This window comes from Ambystoma mexicanum, chromosome 6p (genome assembly GCF_040938575.1).
Source record: "Ambystoma mexicanum isolate Mex_15411 chromosome 6p, UKY_AmexF1_1, whole genome shotgun sequence".
NCBI classification, from domain to species: Eukaryota; Metazoa; Chordata; class Amphibia; order Caudata; family Ambystomatidae; genus Ambystoma; species Ambystoma mexicanum.
The window spans coordinates 1,472,326,445-1,472,354,198 of record NC_090935.1 but is presented as its reverse complement, the minus strand read 5'-3'; the positions used below and the strand labels follow the sequence as shown (position 1 = coordinate 1,472,354,198).

At 47.9% G+C, this 27,754-nt stretch overlaps 1 protein-coding gene across 2 annotated transcripts in view; it reads left to right on the top strand.

The window, feature by feature from the left end:
* Positions 1-27,754, top strand: part of SCARB2 (scavenger receptor class B member 2) — a 1,272,731-nt gene that overhangs the window by 1,182,334 nt on the left and 62,643 nt on the right. For both annotated transcript variants that reach the window (XM_069626318.1, XM_069626317.1), the window contains one exon: positions 23,333-23,500. In XM_069626318.1, the coding sequence (XP_069482419.1) occupies positions 23,333-23,500 (168 nt within the window). The remainder of the gene's footprint in view (positions 1-23,332; positions 23,501-27,754) is intronic.

Sequence of the window (27,754 nt, the reverse complement as noted above, 5' to 3'; positions counted from 1 at the left end):
ACTAGAGTTGCTTCCCAGGTACGCCCAATTTAAGGAGTGTCTTTGAGACAATCTCCGGAACCAAAGACAACACATTAGGCGTGACTTCTGCACTGTACGGGACCACAGATTGTGGCTGCCCTGTCACTCCTTTCGGCCCATTCTTGGATGTAAGTTAATGTTTGTGGGCAGGTCCAATATTGCTTCAAAGCCACTCCTTATCAAGTCCCCTTTGGCTCTTAAAACAACACCCATTCTCGATTTGAATCCTAAGTCCACCGTATCAGACGGTGGGAAATAGGGAAATCGGACATTGTCAATGTCTGATGTTGTGACGAATTGGAGCTGTGGGATATCTTTCATGATTGACAGAATTGTTGTTCTGTTCAAGGGGCTTCTGTTCGGATTGGACACATCTAATCTAGAGATAAAGACTCTTGGCGTCCTCTTGAACAAAGGACTCAATGGTCTTTTCATCAGTGCCCGTGATGGATGGTGGAGGGGTCCTGCATACATGCGCAAGCCCTATGCGCAGTGCCCCCTGTAGTATCAGTCCCTGAATCCTCTGTGGGGCCCAGGTTCTTCTAAATATCTTTGGTAGTCCCATATGCCCCCAAAGCCGTCATATCTATACCAGTCTGCGAAGGCATCAGGCACTTGCCTCAAGCCAGTAGGTTGTTTACTGACTGCTGTTTACCCTGCACGGGCACTAGACCGTCTCCCCTCTCTTTTTGTATATCCGTGTGCGGTTTCCCTCTAAGAAATATGGGGGCAATCTTCAGGGGTTCACATGGCACCTCAGTCTGACTCCCCACGATTGTTTTCATACTTGAAGGAGACAAACTTCCTCTGTGCGTATGTACCAAAGAGACAACCTTTTTCTTACGTTTTCCTGACATTCCAGACATTGGAATTTCCAAAATGTCTTGTTCCGCTTGTTTTACTCTTGGAATACAGTGACTTAAGTCTGTACTCCTATTTTTCTTGACTTTTTTGATGTTTTGTTTTCTTAATTTCATTAACAGACAGTTGTTTCTCAGAATATGAATCTAGATGGAGTCGCTTCCGTCTCTTTTTGGTTTCTCCATTCAATTTATTTGATTTCTTAAAGGGTATCGCGGCCTACGTGGTTCCCATTTTAGCAGCGGAACTCACGCTCAGTTCTGGTATATCGGGAACCTCGGCCACCTGGGCAAAACGTACCAGTTCATCCAAAGCTGAAGCTGAAAGTGGAGAGTCATCCAAGATGCTGATTACTGGATCTTGATTTAGAACATCTTGGGCTGCATCAAAGGGCTCAAATGACCCGCATTCGACACCTCTCCTGTCTTCTAATCAGTTCGAATTTGTTCGACCCAGGCCCTCTTTTGCTCCTTCCCAGTATTACAATAGTTGATCCAGCTTATCTGACTGCTTCTGAGAATCTATTCGAAGCTCCTTCAGATAATCTCCCATTGAGCCCTTAATTGCTGATTTTAAGGCTACCAGTGAGGTTTTGTTGATCTCCATGTCTTTAGTGGTTTCTAAAAGAAGACCTGAATGCTGGAAAACCTCTGATTTTAGAGCTTCAAACACCTTAACAAACGAGGTAAGGATAAAGTTTAGGGCTGTAAGAGTAGGTGCTGTATCCAAAGGGACCTGTGCACAGGGGCCGGCCCGAGGACCCTATCTTTAGTGCGATTCTCCACCGCAATCCTTGAAACTTCAAGTAAAGCTGAGATGGCGTTTAGTTCAAAAGAGGAGTCCAGGGATATTTGGGGTATAGAACCTCCCCAGTGTCCCCTAAGAAACATTTCACTTCAATGCCATAAGTTCTATTCTGAGAGGCCTGGTCCTGAGGATTCAATTGATTGCTTCCTATTTCTATTACAAGTACATCTTTCATCACCCTTGGGCCTTCCGCCATGAAAAATTAATCAATGGTATTTTATAATGTAGTCGCAGTTAATGTATCTTCCAGGCTTGAGGACAGGGCGCCAGTCATGATGGAATGAATAGGTGTGGAGGCAACAGCAGCAGGCAGCCTCCCCTCAATAACAATGCAACCTGTGGCCCCCGACCCTGTTGCGACTTGATTATCCTGCGCAAAGCAACTATCCGGGGGGAAAAACAACCCTCACCCGCCGGATATGGTTTAAAGATGGACCTTTGCAATCTTTTTTTATTTTCGCCCCCATTAGAAGAGTTTTCAAATTCTGCGGCATTAAGGTTGTCACCAAGGGCAGCACTACGAAGATTATAGGAATGCGACATTGCCCCAGAGCTAGGCACCAAACACCACCTTAAAAGTTCTTCCCCAATCAGAGTAAGGTTTGTAGGTTAAACCCGTACAGGAGATATTTTTGGTGGTCACTTACGTTTGAAAGTATTTAGGGTGTCTTATGTTCGTATGCACAATACGTGTCCACTGCAGACTTTTTGCAGCTTTGTGCATGCGCGCTGATTAAGTGGAAGGCAGGAAGGCAGGCAAGATCTTTACGTTGCAAGCCAAGCAGTTGAATGCTCCAAGGCTTGATTGTAGATTGGAGCGTAAATCGCAATCACGCTTCACTGTTCAAGCGTCCTCGATCAAAAGCAGATCTCAGCAGTGAAACAATGTAGCAGGTAGAGCACCCTTTAGCAGTGTGAAAATCACCCAGCTATCGCTATGAGACTTGGTTGGCACACCGTCTGGGTCCAAACAGGCCAGCGCTTTCATGTGTCACTGGTGACACAGAACACTCTGTTCACTCCGCCTTGGCTCTGCTGAGGAAGTGAGTTTTTATGAGCACCTCCTTCTGAAGCAGTGACAGCCACCCACTGGAAACAGACTCCTGTCTGTGTGGCACACGAGGCATTAAGGAGCCTTTTCAGTTCAAGTGAGTAGCAAGGATCACAACAAAATCCAAGGCCAGAAACACACAAGTAGGAGAGCAGTAATAACGGTCTGCTCACTCCATTGATTCCCTCTTGCTTCTCAATCCTATGCCAAGTAAAAGAGGTAATAAATACCTACACCGTAACTCCATTAAAGGCGGGCATAACAATGTAAAGTGGATCAGGGTCTCATCAGCTTGTTTACAGAGTGGGCAACGAGCAGTATTCTGAACGGACCAATCACGTGTATACAAGGCAGTTTGCAGTAGACCCAGTCTAAAGCGGACAAATAAAGAACGCTCATAAGGTGGGTGTATCCTATCCAGAAAGGGTTTACTACTCCCCAGCGAACTTGGCAAGCGAAATACAGGGCCATTTTTCAAGGCCTGCTTTTGGGACTGCAAGGACCCAAAGGCATTGCGTTTAGCGATCATCTTGAGCTCTGCCTTAAGAAAAAAACGACACTCATTGGGATTTTCCCAAACGTGTCTAAAGCCTACCTCACACAGCATCTTTTTCACCTGGAGGACCCAGCCCTGGCCTTTTGCTCTTTCCAGTTGCAAGAAATCACTCAGAGCATCATTATAGGGAGCCAGGCTCGGGGAGGACCAAAAATCACCCAATACAGGGCTGGCTTGAGGGCAACTAAGTCAGCCAGAGGCAGTACTTGCAATTCTAGATGTGTCAATGCGGTTGAGGCATTCTTAGGCAAGAGCAGCCACTTTTTTAAGAAGATGTTCTCGACGGGGGACAACAGTGTTGTGTTTGCAAAGCCCCAGATGTCTGTGCCATAAAGGGCCACAGGCAGAGCTTTCTTGTCAAATAATGCTAGGGCTGGGGAAATTAACCCACTAACATGTCCCGGGAAAAAGGACTGAATGGCCCCACTATACTTAGTTAGGGCTTACCTTCGATTTAAGGAGTTGGTTGGTCCACCCCCCACCCCACCTCATTGAATCTAATCCCTGGGTAGTCAAAATGCCCCAATTGGTCCATTGTATGGCCAACTACCCCAATTTTCACCTGGCAAGGCTTAGAGAATGGGGGTTTAAAGACCATAACTTTGGTCTTAGAGCTGTTAAGTTCAAGTCCAAGCTCCTTACATTTTGCAGAGAATATGGTAAAGGCTGCTTTCAGCCCAGCTGGAGTAGTGGCGAGAATGGATGCGTCGTCGGCATAAAATAGGGTGGCCCATTTCTGTGACCCAATTTTCGGGGCATCCAAGTCACCTGCTTCTAGAGCATCCACAATTTCCTGAATATATAACAGGAAAATGAGCAGGGCCAAGGCACATTCCTGGCGCACCCCCCTTCACTATATCAAAGCGATCGGTCAGGTCCCCTCCCAGACCATATAAATATCAAAAAATCAGGATGAGAGATCCTACAAGCAACTGTGTGGTTCTGAACATATACATTTATTTCAAGAACACAAATTTCTTTGAAGACGAATTCTTAATTATTTTACACAACTTTCGACAAGCATGAAAGCGAATGACAATGGACAGGTGTGATTATATACAGTGGAAATACAAGGTGAGTATCAACCTCTATGATGTTGAGGTAAACGCTCCACATAGGGGCACAGTCACATATGACAGTAGGATAGACCTACAGTTGAAGAAAGTGCACCTAGGACAGAAAATGGTCCAGGGCGTAGTTAACACAGGGTGTACACAACAAAATCTACAGAACATACACAAAGAGGGTTTTTTTCAGTTGTGTAACGGGAGATCGACACAGGAGTGTTTCGGCCATAGAGGGCTGGATTGAAGCCTGTCTGAGTGTTGGCCTTCATCAGGATTGACACCGGATGTGGTGCTGTCCGTAATATCTGTGGGTGAGATAAGGCCTGTAAGGATCTCAGGGTATAGTTCAGTAATTTAGGGATTCATAAATAATGGCTTAGTGGTGCCATGAAGCTACATCACAAGGTGTATCAGTACACAGCTTACCTGCTGCTGTAATAGCAGTGGTGATGCTGTGTGTAGACAATCCAGTTGCTGGATTGTGGGTGCGAATGCACTCTGAGTAAGCCATGGGTTCCCGATGGCTGGAGTTGTCTCGGGATCCTGGGGGCTGGATGAGGGCCTAGATAGGTCCCTGATCTATGAAAGAAGTATGGACCATATGTTGTCAATCTGGTCCGACATGATGCTAGTGACTTTGGTGAAGGTTCCAGTGACCCTAGTGAAATGTCTGAAAATTGTGGGTTTTTCCACCAAATTTCAGAGACATTTCCCTCTGCCCACCCACCGAAACACGCGGCCAACACCAGATGTCCTACCTTCCCGCGTTCCCACAGGTGTCCCGACGAAAAGAGTACCTCACATGTGTGGATGCACCTACCTCATTGTAAAGGGAAAAGGCTAACCCACTGATAAACCAAAGCGTTTCGGCAAAGCAGATTTTGCTCATGTGGACAACATACAGATTTGGGCCTAGGGTGTCGAAGCCACCAAGGAAAACCGAGAACCCCACGCATTTCTGAAAAGAAGAAACCCCTGGCCACCCCCCTTTCCACTAAAAACATCCACAGTGGTTTAGTGACCCCCACACCCACCCAAAACAAGTTAATCATTTTCTTTATTTTTGTTTTTATTTTGCCTCTTTCGTAGGGGCAGATTGTGCTAGCAATCTGCCCCCAGGGAGGGCTACATGAGATGCCCCCCATCCATTTGGGGTGGGGGAGAGGGCCACCCCCCTTTCCACTAAAAACATCCATGGTGGTCCAGTGGCCCCACCACACCCACCCAAAACAAGTTGTGTTTTATTTTTGTTTTGCCCCTTTCCTAGGGGCAGATGGACACATGTTTGTGGCCATCTGCCCCCGGGAGGGAACGTACTGCCCCAGGCTTCGGGGGTAGCTCTGCCAATATTTGCAGTGGCCTCCCCCAACCCCAAATGGATGGGGGCATCTCATGTACCCCTTCCTAGGGGCAGAAATCTGCCCCCAGGGAGGCTACATAAGGTGCCCCCACCCACTTAGGGTGGGGGAAGAGGGCCGCACCCCCTTTCAAACACAAAAGATCCCGGTGGTCTAGTGGGCCCCCCACCCAAAACAAGTTTTATATATATATATATTTCTGAGGCTTGTGGAATCTGCTTAGATCACATGCTGTGCATAGGCCGACATCTAGTGGAAGCTGCGGAGTATTACAGTTTGTTTTTCGAAAATCGAAAAAGGGCGTCGACACAGGGCGTGCCAGTAATACTATCCCTAGTGTGACGTCCACTGTACCCATGATCCCTCACGCGTCTAGGATCCCCAGATTGTTTTTTTCCGCCATTCTGGTCGGAAGCACTTCATCGGAGTTCCCTGGCTTTGCCATATTTGCACTTAAAACTCATTCTAATTTGCCCCGTTTTGTCACCCTTACGTCGATCAGCATCTCGACGCCGAACCGGGGAGGAGATCAACGTCGAAACCCGACGGATTGGGCCTTGAGGCTTCCGCCTCGGCTCGGGCCTGGGCCGCTGGCCTCGGCCCTACAAGTAGGGAGAGTGGGGGGTGGTACACTTCCACACTCGGTTATAGACACCTTCTTACCTACACACACTTGCCCGCTGCCCACAGGCGCGTATGGAGGGTACGCCCTTTCAGTTTTGCCCCAAGTGTAATAAGAAATACCCTTGGGTAGATAAGCACGCTACGTGCAACCTTTGCCTGCCCAGAGACCACCCCGAGGCGGGTTGCAGGGCCTGTAGCAGGTTTAAGACCAAAACTCTTAAGGACCGCTCCACCAAGCGTTGGGCCCACCACGCCAAGCTAGCAGCTATGGAGGCGGAGGGTACCTTCAGCGACGGCAGCGACGCCGGACTTTCGGACGGCGAGGGCACCAAGGCGTCGAAAGACAGCCTAACGCACGTCCCCGGCCTCGGAAGGTCGTCCGTCCCGGCGACTATGGGGAAGTCCCCCGGCGACAAGAGCGTTACACATACACACGCTAAACACAAAAAAGCCACCCGAGATTCGACGTCGTCGAAACCTCGGAAAGAGGCACAGAAGGAGCGGTCCGAAAGGACGTCCTCTGGGCGGTCCCGGTCGAGGTCGCCGCACGACGTCAGGCAAGCCTCCACACTTGCACATAGTGCCTCGCCCATTAACATCACGGAAGATCACTCGTCCGGAGACGAACACGGCTTCCATCCCCAGCCTGCACCCCAGGGAAAGGGTACATCACTTGGGAGTAAGGAGGGCCCAGTTTCGAAGCCTAGTTCGAAACACAGGGATTCCACCTCCGATCCTCGACGCCAGGCGTCGAAAGATAAGGGAAAGGGTAAACACACTTCCACCCACGGGGAAGGGGGTAAGCAACAAAGGAAACAACCCTTGCAATCCCCCACAACAATAGAACTGACTTCCCCGTCCAAGTCTTCTCAGGGACAGTCCATAGAGAGTTCCAGCAAGGTCACCCCAAGCTCAAAACTCTGGTCATGCGAGGACATTGACAGAGTAATGTCAAGGATGTCCTCCTTAGCAAATTTCTTCGAAAGACACCCTGACCAACTACTAGCTTTAAACCCTCAGGAATCTTCTCCCTCAGGTTCAAGGGACCCTATCCCTTCAAATAAAAGGCCCCGGGTCGAGGCACCATTAAAGGCTTCAGACCCCTTCGAGGTCCAACCCTATTCTTGCCTTTTCCCTACAGGCCAAGGAGACTCTTCTCTTATAGAGGGCCAGGATTTTGAGACACCAGAAGATCTCGCAGTGTCAGATTATTACGGGGAGGACGAAGACGAGGATGAGCCAGAAAATAGCCCAGATATTTTCAGAATGGACTCACCAGTCGAAAGGGAAGCCCCAGTGTCTGATTCCCCAATAGATAATCAGCCCCTCCTGAATGAACTGCTCTCTCGGGCAGCTAACCACTTCCACATAGACACACAAGGTGTCCAAGAAGAGAGGGACTTCGCGGAGGAACTAATAGGGGAAAGGAAGACAGTAGCCCAGACCATTCCCATCCTGAAATCTATTCAACGCAGAATAGCACCATCCCTTGTCAACCCAAACCTGACAAGACCTGTAAACCCGAGAGTAGAGAAGCTGTTTAAAGCAGCCCAGTCGGACCCTCTATATATTAGAGGCCAACTTAAGCCAGACTCTCTAGTCGTAACTAACACCCGCAAGAGAGCTGGAACCCCATTATCTTCCTCGGAGGCTCCCCCCGACAAGGAAAGTAAGAAACTCTATGGTTTTGGTAGAAAAGTAGCTTCCACGGCAGCCTACCAAACCAGAATCGCGAATTCCACCACACTGTTGGCCAGCTACAACTGCCATCAGTGGGAAGAAGTGGCAGCACTAATAGATTCCGCTCCCGAACCCCTTAAGAGCCAGCTATCTCGCATTTGTGCAGAGGGAAGAAACGTCTCAGGCTGCATTTTAAAAGCAACTTTAGACGCCGCAGACAATGCGGGTAGAATTATAGCAGAGGGGACTGTCATCAAAAGACATGCTTGGTTGAGGCAGTCGGGATTCAGAGCAGAAACACAAGCTGCACTCTTAGACAAACCAGTGGAAAGTGATCTCCTGTTTGGAAAGGCAGTCGAGGACGCACTAAAAAACGCTAAGGAGGAATTCGACACCCTCAAATCCCTTGGCCAGTTAACTACAAAACCACCTAACCAAAGAGGGAACGGCAATTTTCGTCGCCCCCGCGGCCAAAATTCCAATAGAGGAAATAGCTATTCCCACACCCAGGGTACACAGTGGAACACCAACTCACAACAGTCTACCCAGGGGTATGGTAGGGCTAGTAGAAGAGGACGTGGTAGAGGCAGAGGCAGCCCCAGTAAAGGAGGCGGCACGCCTCCACCAAAGCAGTGACGCTCATTTCAGGGTCCCTTCCCATGCAACCCCAGTAGGGGGACGAATATCCAGCTTCACCCAGGCATGGGAAGGGATAACATCCGACAGATGGGTGCTGTCGACGGTATCCAAGGGGTACTGTATAGAACTACTGCAACGTCCCCGAAACCACCCTCCAAGACAAAAAGTCCACTCTTTAGAACATCAAAAGATCCTCCTCGAGGAAATCTACAATCTGCTCCTAAAGGACCCGATAGAACTCGTCCCAGGACACCAGGTAAACAAGGGTATCTATTCAACTTACTTCCTTGTGCCAAAGAAAGATTTAACAATGCGCCCAGTATTGGACTTACGGCCTGCCAACAAGTATGTCAAGCCCCAAAAATTCCGTATGACCACGCTACAAGAGGTAATCCCACTCCTAAAAAAGGGGGATTACATGGCAACCTTGGATATGAAAGATGCCTATTTTCATATTTCCATGCTCCCGGCGCACAGAAAATACTTGCGCTTCAAGGTGGACAGTCGCCACTACCAATTCAAGGTACTGCCCTTCGGGATAGCTTCAGCACCAAGGGTATTCACCAAGGTACTGGCGGTGGCAGCTGCACACCTACGCAGGGAGGCAATCCCAGTGTACCCTTATCTGGACGACTGGCTCATAACGGGGGAAACCCCAGGAATCTGCAGATCAAACATTCAGAGGACTATCGACCTCCTCCACGAATTAGGCTTCTCTATCAACGAGAAAAAGTCAAGTCTGGTGCCAAGCACCTCAAAACAGTTTCTAGGAGCTATCCTAGATACTCAGAAAGAATTGACCTTCCCTTCGGAAGAAAGAATTCGGAATATACTTCTGCAAATTCCGCATTATCAGTCAGGTCAACAGATCAACAGTACGCAAAGCTATGCGGTTACTGGGCATGATGGCGTCATGCATTTACCTGGTCCCCCACGCGCGTCTGCGCATGCGTCCCATGCAGGAATGGTTGGCGAAACAGTGGTCTCAGGCAAGTGGTCAGTGGGACGATCTAGTGGTCGTTTCGCCAACACTCGTACAGAGCCTACACTGGTGGACAAGAGAGAATCTCGCAAAGGGGAAACCCTTTTACGATCCCGAAGTACAGGCAGTGGTGACTACAGATGCATGCCTGACTGGGTGGGGAGCTCACCATCTCCACCACACAGCTCAGGGTCTCTGGTCTCACTCAGTAGCCAAGAACCACATCAATCTGCTAGAGCTTCTGGCAGTATTCCGAGCGCTGCAGGCGTTCGAGCCCCATCTACTGAACTTGTCGGTGCAGATCAGGACGGACAGCACGACAGCCATGTTCTATCTGAACAAGCAAGGAGGGACTCGTTCGCCAAATCTGTCCAAGCTTGCCCAGAAAATATGGATATGGTCACTCAGACGGATCATCTTCCTGTCATCGCAACATGTTCCAGGGGAGCTCAATTCCCTAGCGGATGCTCTAAGCAGAGACTCCCTCCCAGAAGAACACGAATGGGTCCTTCACAGAGACGTAGTAGAAGATCTCTTCTCTCAGTGGGGTTTCCCCACTATAGACCTATTCGCCACAAGCGAAAACAAACAATGCCCAGGATTTGCATCCAGGTTCCCCCAAACGGACTCCCAGGGGAATGCCCTGTGGATGAACTGGTCAGGGATGTTTGCGTACGCTTTTCCACCAACTCCTCATCAGGAAGGTGGTGTACAAGATGAACAAGGAATCAATGACGCTCATCCTAGTTGCTCCCATGTGGGCGAGACAACCATGGTTTCCACACCTACGCAGGATGGCGGTGTGCGAGCCCATCAGACTCCCAGCCTGGTACAACCTTCTGTCCCAGCAACAAGGTCAAACAGTGCATCAGGAACCCAACTCTATGAACCTAGCAGCATGGCTCCTGAAGTCATAGAGTTTGGACATCTCAAATTACCACAGAGGTGTATGGACATTCTAAAAGAGTCCAGGAAACCAAATACAAGACACTGTTACTTTGACAAGTGGAAAAGATTCGTTATCTGGTGCCAGAATAAACAAATCACTCCTTCCAACGTTGTAACATACATGCTCCACCTGCAGGATGCAGGGTTGGTTTTTAACTCTCTGAAAGTACACCTGGCAGCCCTCTCGGCTTACACCACATCCCATAACAGGGTCTCGTGGTGGAAAGTACCAGTGGTTAAAGCCTTCATGGAAGGAGTAAAGAGACTTCACCCTCCTATTTCGAACCCACCGCCAGGATGGGACCTCAACGTGGTGCTAGCTAAGCTCATGGGCCCCCCCTTCGAACCCATGCATAAAAGTAGTCTCAAACACCTGACTTATAAAACGGCCTTCTTAGTAGCCATTACCTCCATAAGAAGGGTCAGTGAAATTCAGGCTCTGTCAGTGCAAGATCCTTTCTTTACTATCCACAAGGACAAACTGGTTTTACGCACACACCCTAGGTTCTCACCAAAATTCATATCCAAGTTCCATGTAAACCAGTCCATCGAGCTTCCGGCTTTCTTCCAAAACCCACAAAGCTCGGCTGAGGTGAAACTACACACCCTAGATGTGCGTAGGGCGGTCTTATACTATGTAAATAAAACCAGACCGCTAAGGAAAACAGATCTACTGTTTGTCTCCGTAGCTACAGGCAGAGAGGGGGATCGCGTCTCTAAGGGCGCTATCTCTAAGTGGATTATCAACTGTATACAGCTGTGTTACTCTCTTTCTGAAAAGACTCTGCCGTTTACGCCAAGGGCCCACTCTACTAGAGGCATTGGGGCCACTCTGGCTTTCATTGCAAATGTTCCCCTTGACACCATTTGCAAAGCAGCTACTTGGAGCTCTATTCACACTTTTACTCAGCATTACTGCATTGACACTCATTCCAAGACAGATACACAAGTGGGACAAGCGGTTCTAAGACACCTGTTTGCTCATGACCCTTCTCACATCCCACCTCCTTCTTCTGGTACTGCTCGCTAATCTATGCACAGCATGTGATCTAAGCAGATTCCACAAGCCTCAGAAGGGATACATTACTCACCGTAATCGTATTTCTGATGCTTGTATCTGCTTAGATTCACATGCGACCCACCCTTCCTCCCCTCCGAGAGAAGGCGCATGGTTGCTTGTAGTCTTACCTTTCTGTCTATCTGCTTGGACTATCTGTACTCACGCTACTCCTCATGCTACCTCATGTCAGGAAAAACACAATCTGGGGATCCTAGACGCGTGAGGGATCATGGGTACAGTGGACGTCACACTAGGGATAGTATTACTGGCACGCCCTGTGTCGACGCCCTTTTTCGATTTTCGAAAAACAAACTGTAATACTCCGCAGCTTCCACTAGATGTCGGCCTATGCACAGCATGTGAATCTAAGCAGATACAAGCATCAGAAATACGATTACGGTGAGTAATGTATCCCATATATATATATATATATAATTTTTCTTTTTGCCCTTCCCTAGGGACAGATGGGCACATGTGGGGGGGGGTCAAAACATACTGCCCCAGGCTTGGGAGGGGTGACTCTGCCAATATTTGCAGTGGCCTCTCCCCCCCAGCCCAAATGGATGGAGGGCATCTCATGTACCCCTTCCCAGGGGCAGAAATCTGCCCCCAGGGAGGGGTACAAAAGGTGCCCCTCATCCACTTAGGAGGGGGGAGAGGGCCACATCCCCTTTCAAACACAAAACATCCTGGTGGTCTAGTGGGCCCCCCACCCCCACCAAAATGTTATTATATATATATATATATATATTTGTTTTGCCCTTCTCTAGGGACAGATGGGCACATGTGTGTGGCTATCTGCCCCCAGGGGGGTCAAAACGTACTGCCCCAGGTTTGGGAGGGGTGGCTTTGCCAATATTTGCAGTGGCCTCTCCCCCCACCCCAAATGGATGGGGGCATCTCATGTACCCCTACCCAGGGGCAGAAATCTGCCGCCTACATAAGGTGCCCTCATCCACTTAGGGTGGGGGAGGGCCACCCCCTTTCAAACACAAAAAATCCTGGTGGTCCCCCCACCCAAAACAAGTTATAATATATATTTTTTGTTGTGCCCTTCCCAAGGGGCAGATGGGCATCTGCCCCCGGGCGGTGGGGGGTCAAAACATACTGCCGCAGGCTTGGGAGGGGTGGCTCTGCCAATATTTGCAGTGGCCTCTCCCCCCCCACCCCAAATGGATGGAGGGCATCTCATGTACCCCTTCCTAAGAAGGCCAGAAATCTGCCCCCTGGGCGGGCTACATAAGGTGCCCCCATACACTTAGGGTAGGGGGGTAGGGGCCCCCCCTTGCAAAAATCCCTGTTGGCTAGTGGATCCCACCCACCCCACCTAAAACTAGGTTTTAAAAAAAACATCTTTTTTTTGTTTGCCCCCCCTTCTCTGGGGGCAGATGATCACCCATCTGCCCCCAGGGTATTGCCCCCATGCTTTGGGGGTCAGGGGGGAGGGCAGCTTACATAGTAAGCAGCCCCTCCCCCCACTTCAAAAACAGATCCCTGCACGACACACCAAACACATATTCTGGGTGGGATAAATGACATTACATCCCCCCACTTAAAATTGTGGGGGGGGGATTTGTCCCCCCTGTCCCCCCCATGTCCTATCCCCATGCCGGCCTTGCTGCTTTCCTCTTTTTTTGAGAACTCAATACCTACTCCACCTCTCGCTCTCTCTCTCTCTCTCTCTCTCTCTCTCTCTCTCTCTCTCTCGCTCTCTCGCTCTCTCGCTCTCTCGCTCTCTCTCTCTCTCTCCCCTCTCTCTCTCTCCCTCTCTCTCTCCATCTTTCTCTCTCCCTCTCTCTCTCTCCCTCCCTCTCTTTCTTCCCCCAGGGTGTTCTATCCTGAGCCCCCAGGGCTTTTCTCTCACAAGCCCTGGGAGTTTTCTCTTCCCATCTCCCTGGTCTCTTCTTCAGCCTCTCCCCAGACCTCTGTGTACTTGTATTCCTGGATTCCTCAGTCTCCCCTCCAGCCCCATATCTCCTTCATACCCCAGACTCCTATATACTTCTCTTGCCAGTCTCTTGGGTCTTTCCTCCAGCCTCCTATCTCCTGCTCCAACTCATTCTGCTTTCTTCGCAAGCGATATTCAAATGAGCTCCTTTGCCTTGCTCCCCCAGCCTTCAGCCATAGTTCCTTTCTTTTATAGGACCTTGACTATGCCTTCCAGTCTCTCTCTGCCCTAAGGGAAGTCTATTGATTCTCCCCATGCACTTACCATAGATATTGGTTGATGGACCCCACCTCTTGGGATGGCTGATATTTGTGATGTGTGCCTCTCTCCTGAATTTGGGGGTTGCCTTCATCTTCCTTCTCAACTGTTGTTCCTTCTACTCTCTTTACCTCTTCTTCGACTGCCCGTAGAACCCCCTTTGTTGTTACCAACTCATCTCCCACTGTGATCACCGCCCAGTTCTCTGTTGGTACCATCTCTGGTGTTAATACCACCTACTCCACTACTGATATGTTTCCCATCTCTGTTATTACCACTGCCTACTCTGTCACTAATGCTTTCTGCTCAGATGTTAGGACCTCCCCCTCTGTTGTTGCCACCTATGTCTCTGTTACAGCCATTCCATTCTGTCTTCCTCTCTTTCCTCTCCAGCACCTTCTTATCGCTTCTCCTATAACACTCCAACTGCCTGCCACAATCTTCTGCAACCGCCCACACAAGCTGACAGGGCCTCTGGTTTTTAATCTCTTATCCCCCTCCCTGGGTGAAACTTTCAGTAAGGCTTGATATTGATATTGTATTTCTATCACGCTCGTACACTCGTACACTAGTGTTTCAGAGAACAACAAGGCAAGGGAGGGGTACAGGGCAGAACAAAACAATGATCTTACTAGGCCCAGTGACATTGAGAACGTGCAAGTGCATGGGAGAAGGGGAGGGGCAAAAGTGTATGGAAGGGGGGAGAAGTGGAAAGTGCGGAGCAAAGGAGAAACAGATGAATAATAATAAATAAATAATAAAGGCAACAAACAGTGGTAGTGCAGCCAGCAATTGGCAAGTGCTGGGTTTAAGGCAGCAGACAGGTTAGGTCTGATAAGTGCAGGGAGAAAAGGGCGGGCTGTATGGGTACAGATACAGACCCTAGTGCAAGGGGTGGCCCGGAGGCAGTGCAGGAGGGTGCAGGGTGAGCAGGTACCTGGGCCCAGAGGACAGAGGATGGCCAGATGCACGGTGCCAAGAGAGAACAGATCAGCGGGGGAGAGGGGGAGCGTAGGCAAAAGCAAGGAGGAAGATTTGCACTTGTCGTCTGTAATTGAGACAGGCCCGGGATTGATTGCTGTTCATGAGCACACCTGGTGCTATTTTGAGTTCAGGGCCCGGACCAAGCCTATAACTGGTCCATCTGCCATCTTGGAATGTACTCGTCCCTCCATGCCCCTCTCTGGTGCTGCCTGTGCAAGGTCTAGGTCTCCTGTTCCTCCAGGATGTAGATTAAAGGCTGGAGAAACATTTGGTAAGGTATTTAAACTTAGTTTGTGAAAAAACTGTTTGCAGACTGTAAATCTGCAACATTTTATCCTCAGTAAGAAGAGAATACTCTGCTTGGAGACAATGGCCCTCATTACAGGTCCGGCAGTAACCATGCCGGTAAAACAGCCAGGTAGCCGCCGGACCGATAAACCGTTACCGGCGCCTGACTTGCCGGTAACACTGGGGTATTACAACCCCGGCGGCCGGTAAGTCAGGCGCCGGTAATGTGTTGTTCCCCATTCCCATTTGAGTCCCACAGAACTCAATGGGAATGGGGAACACTGAAGCACCGGCACCGTTAACAACGGTGCTGGTGCCTCTGTGAAAGTCTGTGGGTGGCTGCCGGTCCACCTAGCAAGTTAGACCTGCCCGGGCGGGCACCTGACCACCAGACTTATACTTTGCCAGTCCGGAAACAACAGTGCCGGTAAGCTTACCGGCACCATTGTTTCCGGACCGGCAAAGTTGTAATGAGGGCCAATGTTGTGGTAACTTCGATCCTCCATGATACAAGGTCAGACAACTGCCAATTTGCAACATTGTGTCCTCCCTGATTCTCTCTGCATCCCCTTGAAGCTATGAAATGGCTTCCCTGATGTTCCAGGCTTACTTGTATCAATATTACAACCCTTGCTACTAATGCTTGGTGAATACAACTAACTTAAGTGAAATGGTCACGTGCCATCATTTAGGCTTTGAGTCTGCTTAAAGAGAACTTCGAACTGTCTCAGTTGGGGAAGGAATACATTCATAATTGTTCTTTGACTGTCACCTGCCACCCGCCAGGTACCAAAGGCAGGTTACCAGAATATCCTCCCCAAACCTTCCCAGGGCCCATCATCCACTGGATCAGGGAGGAACCCAGACAACAGACACCTGTGTGGAGGTCTCCAGAGTCAGGCATGGGCCCTCATCACATCTTACATTAGCTTCGATCTGAGAGTATACATGGCTGTAGAATTTATTTTACCCGCAGTATAGCCATTAAGGTCAAGAACAATATTAAAGAAATTGTTTTTTATGATTCCAAGATGGCCGCCGAGCAGGGAAGACGTGCGTGAGCGGTGCTCCGTCTCCCGGCTCGGGGCCGACTCAATAAAGCGAGACAATAATGTTGCTGAGGTCCCCGGTAGATAAGCGAGTACTGGTGGATGCATCGATAAGGACAAGAGCCGTGGGTGACAGAGAGAGGGGAGAAAACGAGAACCCCGCACCCTCGATCCGCCGCGGTAAAGAGACGCTGCCGGCAACATGGAGACACAGACCCGCCGCGCCGGGACACGTAAGCAGGCGAGTTCGGAGCCGTGGAAAGTGTGAGGAGCCAGCCGGCTGATTTGTGGCCGCTCAGCGGAAGGAGGCTGGGGAAGGACTCCCCCCCCGGCGATCAAGCGGCCGACGCCCTCCACGCTGGAGCGGATCGGAGGGACGTCGGGCCACCAGTGAGTCTCCGGAGCAGTGGGTGCCGCGCTGTCGGCCCCCCCGCCAGAAGCGAGCACCAACGAACGCCGGGGGGAGAAGAAACAGGCACCGGAGGTGGGCCAGGCGGAGGTGAGGCTTGAGGAGACGCGGCCTCCCCCGCACTACGCAGAGTGTGGCCTAACGCGCTCTGAAGATCCGGAGCGTGAAGCGGAGCAGTCCTGGGAAGAGGCTCCCTCTTACAACCCCGGGTGCCCAGGGAGGAGTGAAGGCACCCGGGGTGCACAACTTTGCATCTCCGGGAGACCAAGGAGCGGAGGGGGCGGCGGACATACGACACACAGTGCCTGCTCAGGAAAGCAGGTGAGAAGGCGTATATTGTTCTTGGGAGCCCCCAGAGAAGAAGGAAACTGCGCCGCTAGTAGCAAAACATATAATCCTCCCCCCCATAGCCCGGGAGAAGGCCAACACTAACACTTCGGTGCTATACCCTTGGGCAGATAACGGGATGAGGGGCCTGTGCCCCACCAACAGCATATACACAGGCGGCAGGCCCCATCAGACTCTCAACTACACCAGACACCAAGGCGGCAAGTGAACGGTAGCAAAAGGGGCATTGGACATCAAGGACACACGGGGGGGCCTGCTGATATCACCCCCAGTGAAAGTGAGAGCGCAGGTGGTGACCAGACGCAAGCGAGATTAATAGTCTGCACACATGTCAATGTCCAGGAGTAAACAATCTCTTGTGATAACACCTAAAGTGAAACAGGACCAAGATCTGGCTCTACTTTGGGGGGCCGACACGCAAAGTAAAGGGAAGGCGGTCTCTCACAAGGACAGCGAACGCTCTTCAAACACAGACTCAGCAGGCTCGGGTATGGCTACTAAAGAAGATATGAGAGACTGGTTTAAAGAATTTCAGGGCCAATTTATGACATCAATGCACACACAGTTTGAATCCATAAAAAGTGAGTTGAAACAAACAATACAAGAGCTAAAAGTGGATCTGGGCAGAGAGATCCACGAAGAGAGAAGGGACATCCTAGAGAAAACAGTCCAGAACCTGGATGACGAAACACAGCAGTGCGCGGAAACAGAAGAACATCTTGCCAGGCTCGCGCACAATTTAGAGATTCAATGCGAGGACCTAGAAAACAGGTCACAGAGATCTACCATCCGCATCAAGAACATGGTAGAAACGATTGGGGATAAAGATTTAAAATCGGCTGTCCAACATGAGTTCAGAGACATTATCGGCGCAGAAGAGGAGTCCGCGATCCTCGTAGATAGGGTTCACAGAGTGGGCCCGCGAAGAGAAGGGGGGGTCAGGGATCCGCCCAAGAGATGTGTTGGTCGCCATGGCCTCATACACTCAGAAAGAACAAATCCTAAGGCAGGCTAGGTGAATGGACCAGATAAAAATGAATGGGGTCAATGTCCAACTATTTCAAGACCTGGCCCAGTCTACGCTCCAACGACGCAGAGAAATGGCCCCTATCACAAAAGAACTCACTGCCAGACAGATCAGGTATAAATGGACCTTCCCTTTCGGCCTTCTGTTTACCTGGGAAGGCGCACAACAACGAATAACGACATGCGAAGAAGGCCGGAGAATACTGAATCTGCAAGACGATATGGATGGGAGACCACGATCCAGTGACTCGGCGAGAGGGCACAAACTATTGGGAGGCTGGCAATCCAGGGCACCCAAAGGGCAGAGACATACCAAAATCAGGGCACGCTTGGATTCACCATCCTCACCGTCTCAAAGAGCTACCTCCTAATATCACCGACAACCCATGGGAACAAGATAAAGATGGCTGGACCTCGGCAATCAATAAGGTCGGTCAGATCCGGGAAGTACTGTACCACAATGAACACCACAAGTGTGGTTTAGGACTCCCCACGTTTAGGGTACCTGAGATAAGAGGGCATGGCGCATGAGGCAATCCTCCCCAAGGATCTTAGGGCGCAGTGGCCTCCTCAGGCTTGTTATGGGGGAGGGAGGGGGAGTTTTGGGAACAGTTGGAGGGGAAGTTGGGCGGGGCAGGGGCGAAGCACATCGGAATACGGAATTCATACATCGACAGATGCTGGTGGGGAAAGCAAGACTAGAGAACAGGTACAGAAATGGGTCTGAAAATCCTTACATATAATATACGGGGGCTGAAATCCCCGGTCAAACGGAAAAAGCTAGTACATTACCTACACAAGGAGCGATTCGACATCTTGACACTGCAGGAGACACATATACGGAAACAGGACAAAGGGAAAATTAAAATTAAAGGATACACACATATTCTCCAAGCCAACGCCTCAGACAAGAAGCGGGGAGTATTGATAGCATTCGCCAATACCATGAATGTACAAATACAGGGCATGCTTTTGGATACTAATGGCAGATTCCTATTTGCAAACATACAAGTGGAAGACCTCCGTTTGACAATTGCGACAATATACGCCCCTAACGTGGGTCAAGATGGATTCATAAGGGATTGTTTAAACAAACTAGAAACCTTTGTGAAGGCAGAGATCGTCCTATCTGGAGACTTCATGGGATCCGAACATAGATAGCTCGACTACAAGACATGTGGGGCAGGGCACATCGTCCAAAGCTCTCCAAAAAGCAATGTCAAAACTTTCCCTAGATGACACGTGGAGGAGACATAGAGGTTCTTCGCCAGGATATACCCACTTCTCGTATGTACACGGCACGAGTGCCAGAATTGATTACATATGGACTTCGTCGAGCCTGCTTGGGAGTATCTGAGAGGCTGAGGTGAGCGACATTTCCCTGTCCGATCATGCCCCCCTATGGATCAACCTCCTTACTAAGCGTAAACAAACACGTCTATGGAGATGGACGCTGCCGATGGAAATCATCCAAGATCCAATTATGAGAGAGGCCATTAGAGAGCGATCGAATGAGTACTTCATCGAGAATGATCAGCTGGGCATCTCCAAGTCAACCCTGTGGGAGGCGTACAAAGTGGTGATTCGTGGTCATATTATCGCACTCTCAGCACAAAAGACCAAACCGCTAAAAAAGTGGGAAGCAGAATTAGAGGCAAAGAGCACAGAACTGAGAAGAGAAATGGCACACAGCAAATCCTCTAAAGTGAAAAGAGCATACAGACACGTACAGGGTCAATTGGAGACCATACGCACCAAATGAACAGCCGAAAAACACCTCCTACACCAGAGGCATTGGTTTTACATGAAGTCGAATAAGGTGGACAAGATGCTATCTAGACAATTGCGGGGCAAACGACAAAGCCAATCAATTAAAGCTTTGGCAAACGAACACGGCCAAAGGTGCACGTTAACTACCGGGATGGGGAAGATCTTTCAACAATATTATCAAAAACTCTATGCCACTGAAAATCCGAGAGAGGCCGACCAGGTAGCATTCCTGGAAAACTTAACACTGCAGACAGTGTCGCAAGAGGAGAAGTGGAGACTGGATGAGCCAATCACAGAAGAAGTGGTAGTGGCGATAAAGGAACTTCCCAAGAATAAAGCACCAGGTCCGGACGGATTCACTGCTCAATTTTATAAAACATACATAAGAGAGCTGACCCCGTATCTAACTGAATTATTCAACACCTTCAAGGACTGCACAGATATCACCCCTTCCATGAATGAGGCGAAGATTCTAGTCTTCCACAAAAAAGGGAAAGATCCGGGAGCTCCGAGCTCTTATCGCCCCATAGCATTAATCAATCTGGACGCAAAATGATATACCAAAATTCTGGCCAAACGTTTGACTGAGGTAATTCCCAAGCTAATCCATCAGGACTAGGCCGGCTTTATCCCCAACAGAATGACCCACGATAACACTAGACGGATCACACACCTGATAGAAAAGATTGGACACACGAAAACAGAGGCCCTTCTCCTAGCTCTCGACGCAGAAAAATGGTTGGGTGGAATGGTCAATGCTTTTTCACATCCTAGAGAAAATGGGGTTGGGAAAGGAATTCATAAAGATGATACGAGCTAACTATAACAACCCATCGGCTCGGATTGCGGTGAATGGGGAACTCACTGACTCATTCAAAATTCAAAGAGGCACCAAACAGGGATGCCCACTCTCCCCGCTACTCTACGCCATATTTCTGGAACCACTACTGCAGAGGATCAGGGAACTCCCAGAAATACAGGGTATCGACATGGAAGGAATAACACATAAAGCAATGGCATATGCAGATGACATGACCTTGGTGCTATCGAACCCAAAGGAATCCCTTCCGGCTCTGATGAGGGAAATAGAAACATACGGCTCCATATCCGGACTGAAAATCAACAGATATAAATCAGAAATCTTAACTCTAGCTGGGAACTATGCGGACATCCAAACCCTGGCGAAGGTGCTCCAACTCAAAATAGCAGAGAACTGGATCAAATACTTAGGAATAACCCTCACAAACAAAATTGCCAATCTCTATGCAGAGAATCTCCCGCTTCTCCTAGAAAAGGTCAAAGGAGATTTGCCTAAGTGGAATCCACTCTCGGTTTCGTGGTGGGGAAGAATGACGGTAATAAAGATGACAGTCCTTCCTAGGCTGATGTACACCTTCCAGGCACTCCCGATCCGAGTTCCCCCCTCTTTCTTTAAAGCCCTCACAAAGGCTATTTCGAGATATATTTGGCAAAACAAACCGCCGAGACTATCGAACCAGACATTAACAACACCGAGAGAATGGGGGGGTATGGCGCTGCCACATTTTAGAAGATACTACGAGGCGGCCCAATTGTGGGTCCTCAAAGAATGGATCCCCGACACCTCACAAAGATATGGGAGGCACAAGATAGAGCGGTGGCCAGAAACCGACTCCGCAAAGTACTGTGGACAAAACCGGAGAACAGACATCCAAATGCTTGCATCAGCGAGGTGCTGAGTACTCCATTAGACATATGGAATAAATTGATCCTTTCTGGAATCCTAACACTCAACCCTGCTCCCTTCATGTCGATAACAGACAATCCTGAATTCGAACCCGGCATGGAGAAGGGGGCTTATCACAAATGGGAAGTGGCAAATTGCACAAAAGTCGGAGATATGTTCACGGGGCAACAAATGCGATCATTGTCAGACTGTAAAGACCTTTTGGGGCTCTCGACTAAGGACACATATAAATATGACCAACTGTGCCACTGGCTCTCCACCCCACGGATAAAATTAGCAGTGAGCAGGAACCTGACTCCATTTGAAAAAATACATTCTGTCTAACCCCGGAACCAATACATTTGTATCGACCATGTACAGATTTCTCAATACACCGACGGAAATCGTCAAATGGCTATATATGAAAAGATGGGAAAACACGCTGGGGAAAGCGATCTCAAAAGAACATTGGGACTACCTATGGAACATCATCCCTAAATGGTCAAAAGCCATACAAGTGAGGGAAGCGTGGATTCAAATTATGGTCCAATGGCATTACACCCCCGAAAAGCTACATAAAATGTATCCGTCAACGTAAAACAAATGCTGGAGGGGATGTCCCTCGGAAGGGAATTGGAGACACATCTGGTGGATTGCCCGAAGCTCACACAATTTTGGTCAGACATTAAAACCCACATGCAAGCCATGTTCGAAGGGGCCGAAAACCTGCAGGAGGAGGTATGGATGTGTGGTATGTGGCACCCTAAAGACAGGTCATTGACGATTTCCCAGAAAAATAATTTCATGGGACTCCTAATTGGGGCTTGGTTAGTAATAGCCCAAAAATGGAAACAACAAACCCCACCGACCAACCTGGACTGGCTCCGACGAGTATGGTCCCATATTGCCATGGAAAGAATCACATACAACCTCCAGGGAGAAGCCCACAAGTTTCACACAATCCGGGGCACAGCTCTAGAACATTTACAGAGTGACTACATGATACAAAGGTGCCCCCACAAAATACGTATCTTGGACCTTTTTACCTAAAATGGGTCTCTAGAGAACTTGCAGCCGGTTCAGAGACTTCATCCGTATTCCGACGGGAGGGGGGAGAGTTCGGGACTCACGTTGGATCCCATGTTGTCTAATTACATGCACAGGTGAAAGCATGTCTGTAACAATACAAATGCCAATAAAAACATGTTAAAAAAAAAAAGAAATTGTTTTATTGATATCTTGGTTTTAGCACAATATCATATGTATATTCTGGTGGTAATCATGTGTCTCGGTGATTGTCAGTAACCTGTCTTGATAAACTGTATTTTAATGTCATTTGATTTTCCCGTTCCTGGTACCATTTTATTAAAATAATCACTTTGTTTCATGCTCAGTCAAAAATTTGAATTATGTGCTTCCCTCTTTTTTTATGCATGCTTTTTTTCAACGGTAAAATGATCGATTGATGAATATACATATTTTACAGGCCTTAAACAACCGTAGGAAACATTATTTTGACTTTGATTACAAATATATACCTTAATTGTCTTAGTGATTGGCACTCAGTTTCCTTTCCTCTCTCCATGTTCACTCTTTTAATGGTTTGTCCTCTTTTGAAGATCTTTCCCCAAAGTTGCATATTTCATCTGTTTATATCAATCAAACTTGAGAGTTTTTACTTGTTAAAACTTCCTAGCCTCAGGAAACCTTTTAATAAATTAAATGTTGGATTTGTTCATACTTTCACGTGCTTTATATTTATTGCGTTTCATTAGAAATTAATGTAAATGTCCTGTGGAAATAACAGCAAGGACATTATTTGTTGACATTATCTGCTTCTCAGCTACAATTGCAATCCGTTTTGCGAGTGGATAATTTTTGTATCATTCACAGAATGTCGAGATCGACGAGGAGTCCTCAGAGAAGTTAAAATCCATTCTCAGAGTTGGCAGCGTGGTGGTAAACATCCCATTTATGATCATGGCCGTCGGAATTGTATTTGGGATTATATTTATTGTGGTTACATGCAGAGGACATGGACTTTACCCGAGAAAGGAAGAGGTTTGTATTCATAATAGAGGCATTCCTTTATTCATTGTTTATCTTCTTTTCTTATCACTTGTTTAAATCGGTCTTTTTATGTTTGTTTGAATTTTGCAAATTTAATGTTTTCATCTTTATTTAGCACCAAATATGCATAAAGCACAATTGTTTTGTGATGAGGCCCTAGGATTGGAACCGTCCTTGCTAAGCTCTGTTAATTGTTACAGTGTCTTTATTGTTTAAATGTAAGGTCACAGGATGTGATTTGAGGTGAAGCCTACACCTCCTTTGTAGTATGATCAGGGGTTATCCTGGATACATCGCAGTTTGTTTACTTTTTTAAAAAGTGGATTTTCCACACCGTTTAGCATTTGGTGATAAGTGCAATTTTTAATCATCAAATTGTTTATTGTGTGGGCTCATGGTCCCAGTTAAGATCAGACTGCCTCATTGTATGATTGTATAATTGACTCAATGCCAGAATAGGAATCACAGAAAAAAACTTCCATAGATGGAATTAATTCTGCATAGACACTAGTCAGTATAGCCATCTCATCAATAGCTGCCCACTTTACTACACGCCCAGCATTGCCTACTATGCTGATCGGGATAGGCCCCTCTCTTCCACAATGCTGTTCAGTGTGATTTATTCTCAAGCTAAGGATTACAATTAATGGACGATGGTCACTTTCATACCTCACCAGCACCTCAAAATCAATAATAGATGCTCACAATTCTATATTTATTAGGATATGATCTATGTGGTTTGAGAATTCCCTACTCACATAAGTGAGCTTGGCAGGGTGGTCCCGTCTTGCCATGACATTACAACCCCTAAGATTAAGAGAGGCAATAGTACCTATAACCTATAATCCATTTTTATTTGCTCTCTATGGGTGTTGTGCTATTAAATATGGGATGTCCACACTCCACCTTCAAATATTCCTTCAGTCAGTGACAGGTTCATTTTGAAGATTAAAATCCCCAATTACTATTATCTTTGGCTCTACCAGGTGCGAACACCTCCATTACTCCATCCGTGTTTGTATGTATTTGAAGGTATTTATTCCATTCTCCACCCTTGGTCTATTATAAACATTTAACAGTAGGAATTCCTGGCCATGGCCAAAACTTAAGTGGAGCTCTAGTACATCCTTATTATCAATATTTGTCACATTAACCACTGTATTCAGTGAAGCATCAACCCAAACAATCAGGCCGCCACTGGGCCCTGCCTCAGAGCCCTTGTGTGTATGTGCATTAAATGTTGCATAGCCCTGCATATTGATGGTACTTGTGGCCAGGGGTGGGTTGGCCTATAGGGAACTCTCGTGATTTCCCTGTAGTCCTTTGCACTTTTCTCATAGGAAAACCACTCCACCCCTGCTTGTGGCCCAGGTTTCTTGTAGGCATATGATCTGGTGTCTTCTGAAATATTCACACCATTCATTGTTTACCATATTTTTAGATAGCCCAGCTACATTCCATGCTAGAACCCTCACCTCCAGCGCAGGAGGACAGGTATGAAGAATGGAATTAATCACGGTGTTCCCGCACTCAAGGTGCATATCCCATCAATCAGTCGCATTTAGGCCAAAATTGGTCCACTAATCCCTTTTATAGGGGACCTTTCAATTGTTTGGGTTGCTATTCACTAAAGGAGCTGGAGGAAATGGTTTGATTGCCATGTTGACATCTTGGGGAGGATATGATCTGAATTCAGTCAGGAGGAGCCCTTCAGCTAAGCCCTCCTTTGTGAGTTCTAAATGGATAAAATCGTTCCTAGTGTGGTCCATTGCAGGGTAACGTTAGCATCCTACTACAGCCTCCCTACTCATTGAGTAGAAGCTTCTTTTTGACCTCACCCAATGAATTGTTTTATTCAAAGGAGTCTCCATAGTTTCCTTACTTCCCCTATTTAGTTTTGGGACATGCAGCAGGTATGCACCATTTCTTTTCTGTTGTCCTGAAGGCCCTCTAAAAGGGCACAGCTCTTCACACTTAGCTGAATCCCTATTTCTACTATCTGGATTCTTACTCTTGGATAACTGTCCACTCATTACATGTGTGCCCCCTGCATCCCTCCCAGAGTTATCCAAAGCGCCTTCTCTTTGTCCCAGTGGGATTTTAGCTACACATGTATCGGTCATCTTGCTTACATTGGTGGCAATAGGGCAGGCAGTACTGCTATGTTATTCCTTACTGCCTTCTCCTTCTACCACAGCTTTCATCCCTTTATACCTTTTGGAAGATGTCCCTTTCTCAGCCAACTTCCCTTTGATATAGTTCAGGTCAGAACATATCACTGTGGTAGTTTCTTTCAGGCTCATTTTATCATAACACGCGACAGAGTTCTCTTTCTCTCTGGGTAGTATCGTTAATAAGCCCCTATTCATTGTTACTCTTGAATGGTGATAGTACCTGTTTGCGAACAGTTATCCCCTCCTCTGCCCCATTGTGTGTCCCTTTATCTGAAATGGGAAAGTTTTACAAATTAGGGTCAGCGTTAAATACAGCTTTGAGACAGATAAAATGTTCTATCTATTTGTGGATAGACTGCCTGGTGGGATAGCTTAGTTGTTCTGCCTTCTTACTACTCCCCAAGGTCGCTTATTATTCTGGTTAACACATGTTTTCTTCCCCTTACTTGTCCAGTTCCATGGTACATTGCCCTTTCCTTTTTCTTTTACTTGAAGAGGCCTGGTTGTGAATGCTATGGAGGCCATTTAACAATAAATCTTTGGATGGCGTTACAATCCAATTTGGAACACTAGATCTCACCCTACTAGGCGAAACAAGAGAGTTATTGCTATTAGTACCATTAACATTTTTTTGCAGATCTTTAATCACATTTATCCGCACATTGTCTTCATCTGTTTGCTTGCTATACTGGGCTGGCTTTTTACTGACCTTTTTTACATACTTGAGAGGTTAGTGGGTAGTTTGTAACAGTATGCAATTAGAATTATTAAAACTCAAATATATTTAGATTTCTCACGCTATTAACCAGCATGTTAAAAGACCATAAATAATCCTAGGCAATTCTAAAGTGCACCACTGTATAATTATGAAACTCAGAATACAAAGTGTAGGGCAACTTGGGGGGCATCCATACTCTGACTCACTGCACCCTTGGCCCCCAGTTTGCCTCTAATCCAGTCAAAGATAATAGTAATTCTTCAAGCATGAGCTGCAGGTCTGGCCCTCTGGTGCACATATATATACATTTCAGACCTATGCTCGCTGTAGCTCAGGTCACTGTCTTAGCTTACAAATTGAGGTTCAATGTCGGGGGTTTGCCGCCATTAAAAGTTCTGGCCAGGCCCGCACTGGTTCCACCTCATTAGTGAACCTCGGTCGGCGATTACACCTGGAGCAGTGTCTATGAGCCTCGCTGAATAACTGCAAGAACTACAGGAACTCTCTGCTTACTCACGATGAAGGCTTTCCACACAAATGGCTCCCAACCTCCTTGCTTCTCCTTTAGCTGAATAGGGGCATTATGTCCTCCAGTGCCGAACAGCAAGGAACACCGGTGCTCCTTGTCTCATCTGACTTTGCTGCAAGGGTGAATTGCTGGAGCTTTTAAGCTTCCTCCCCTTCCTCTTCCACCACAGGCCCCAGTGATGGCAGAGTCACACACCAGCTCTGCTCCGGGGAGAGCAACCACATCACAGGAAAGTTTCATCATTTGCCCTTCCGGCCTTTGCCAGTATTGTAAAGCAGGATGTCTGGGGTACGGGGGACGGTAGCAAGTCACCAGACATGCAATATCTTCTTTATTCTTCAATCTATATATATATATATATTTGTGAAAGTGTGTGTATTTTTATGTTCGGGGTTGGCTACAACTCCAAAGTTGGTAGGCTGAAATTTTGGGCCAAGATCGGCATACCAGTCTTAGGTGTACTGGCGATAGAGAAATGTCACCAACCCCACACATTTACCCTGCACATAGCGGGGTCTGGCCCTGTTTATCAGTATAGGCGATTTCGGGAGATTGACGATTTTGAGATTGTTGGCTCCAGCCCTGCAACAGTTGTTGGGGTGAAATTTTGGCCTGAGGTCGGCATACCACTCTGGGGTGTACTGGCGATTGTGAAATCTGACCAACCCCACCCATTCGCCCTCCACAGGGCGGGGTCCGGCCCTGTGCTATCAGTATAAGGGATTTTGGGAGAGTGCCAATTTTGTGATGTTTCGAAAAATAGGAAGTTAGGACACAAGGTCAGCATACCATTCTAGCATCTACCGGCACTAGTGACATTTGAC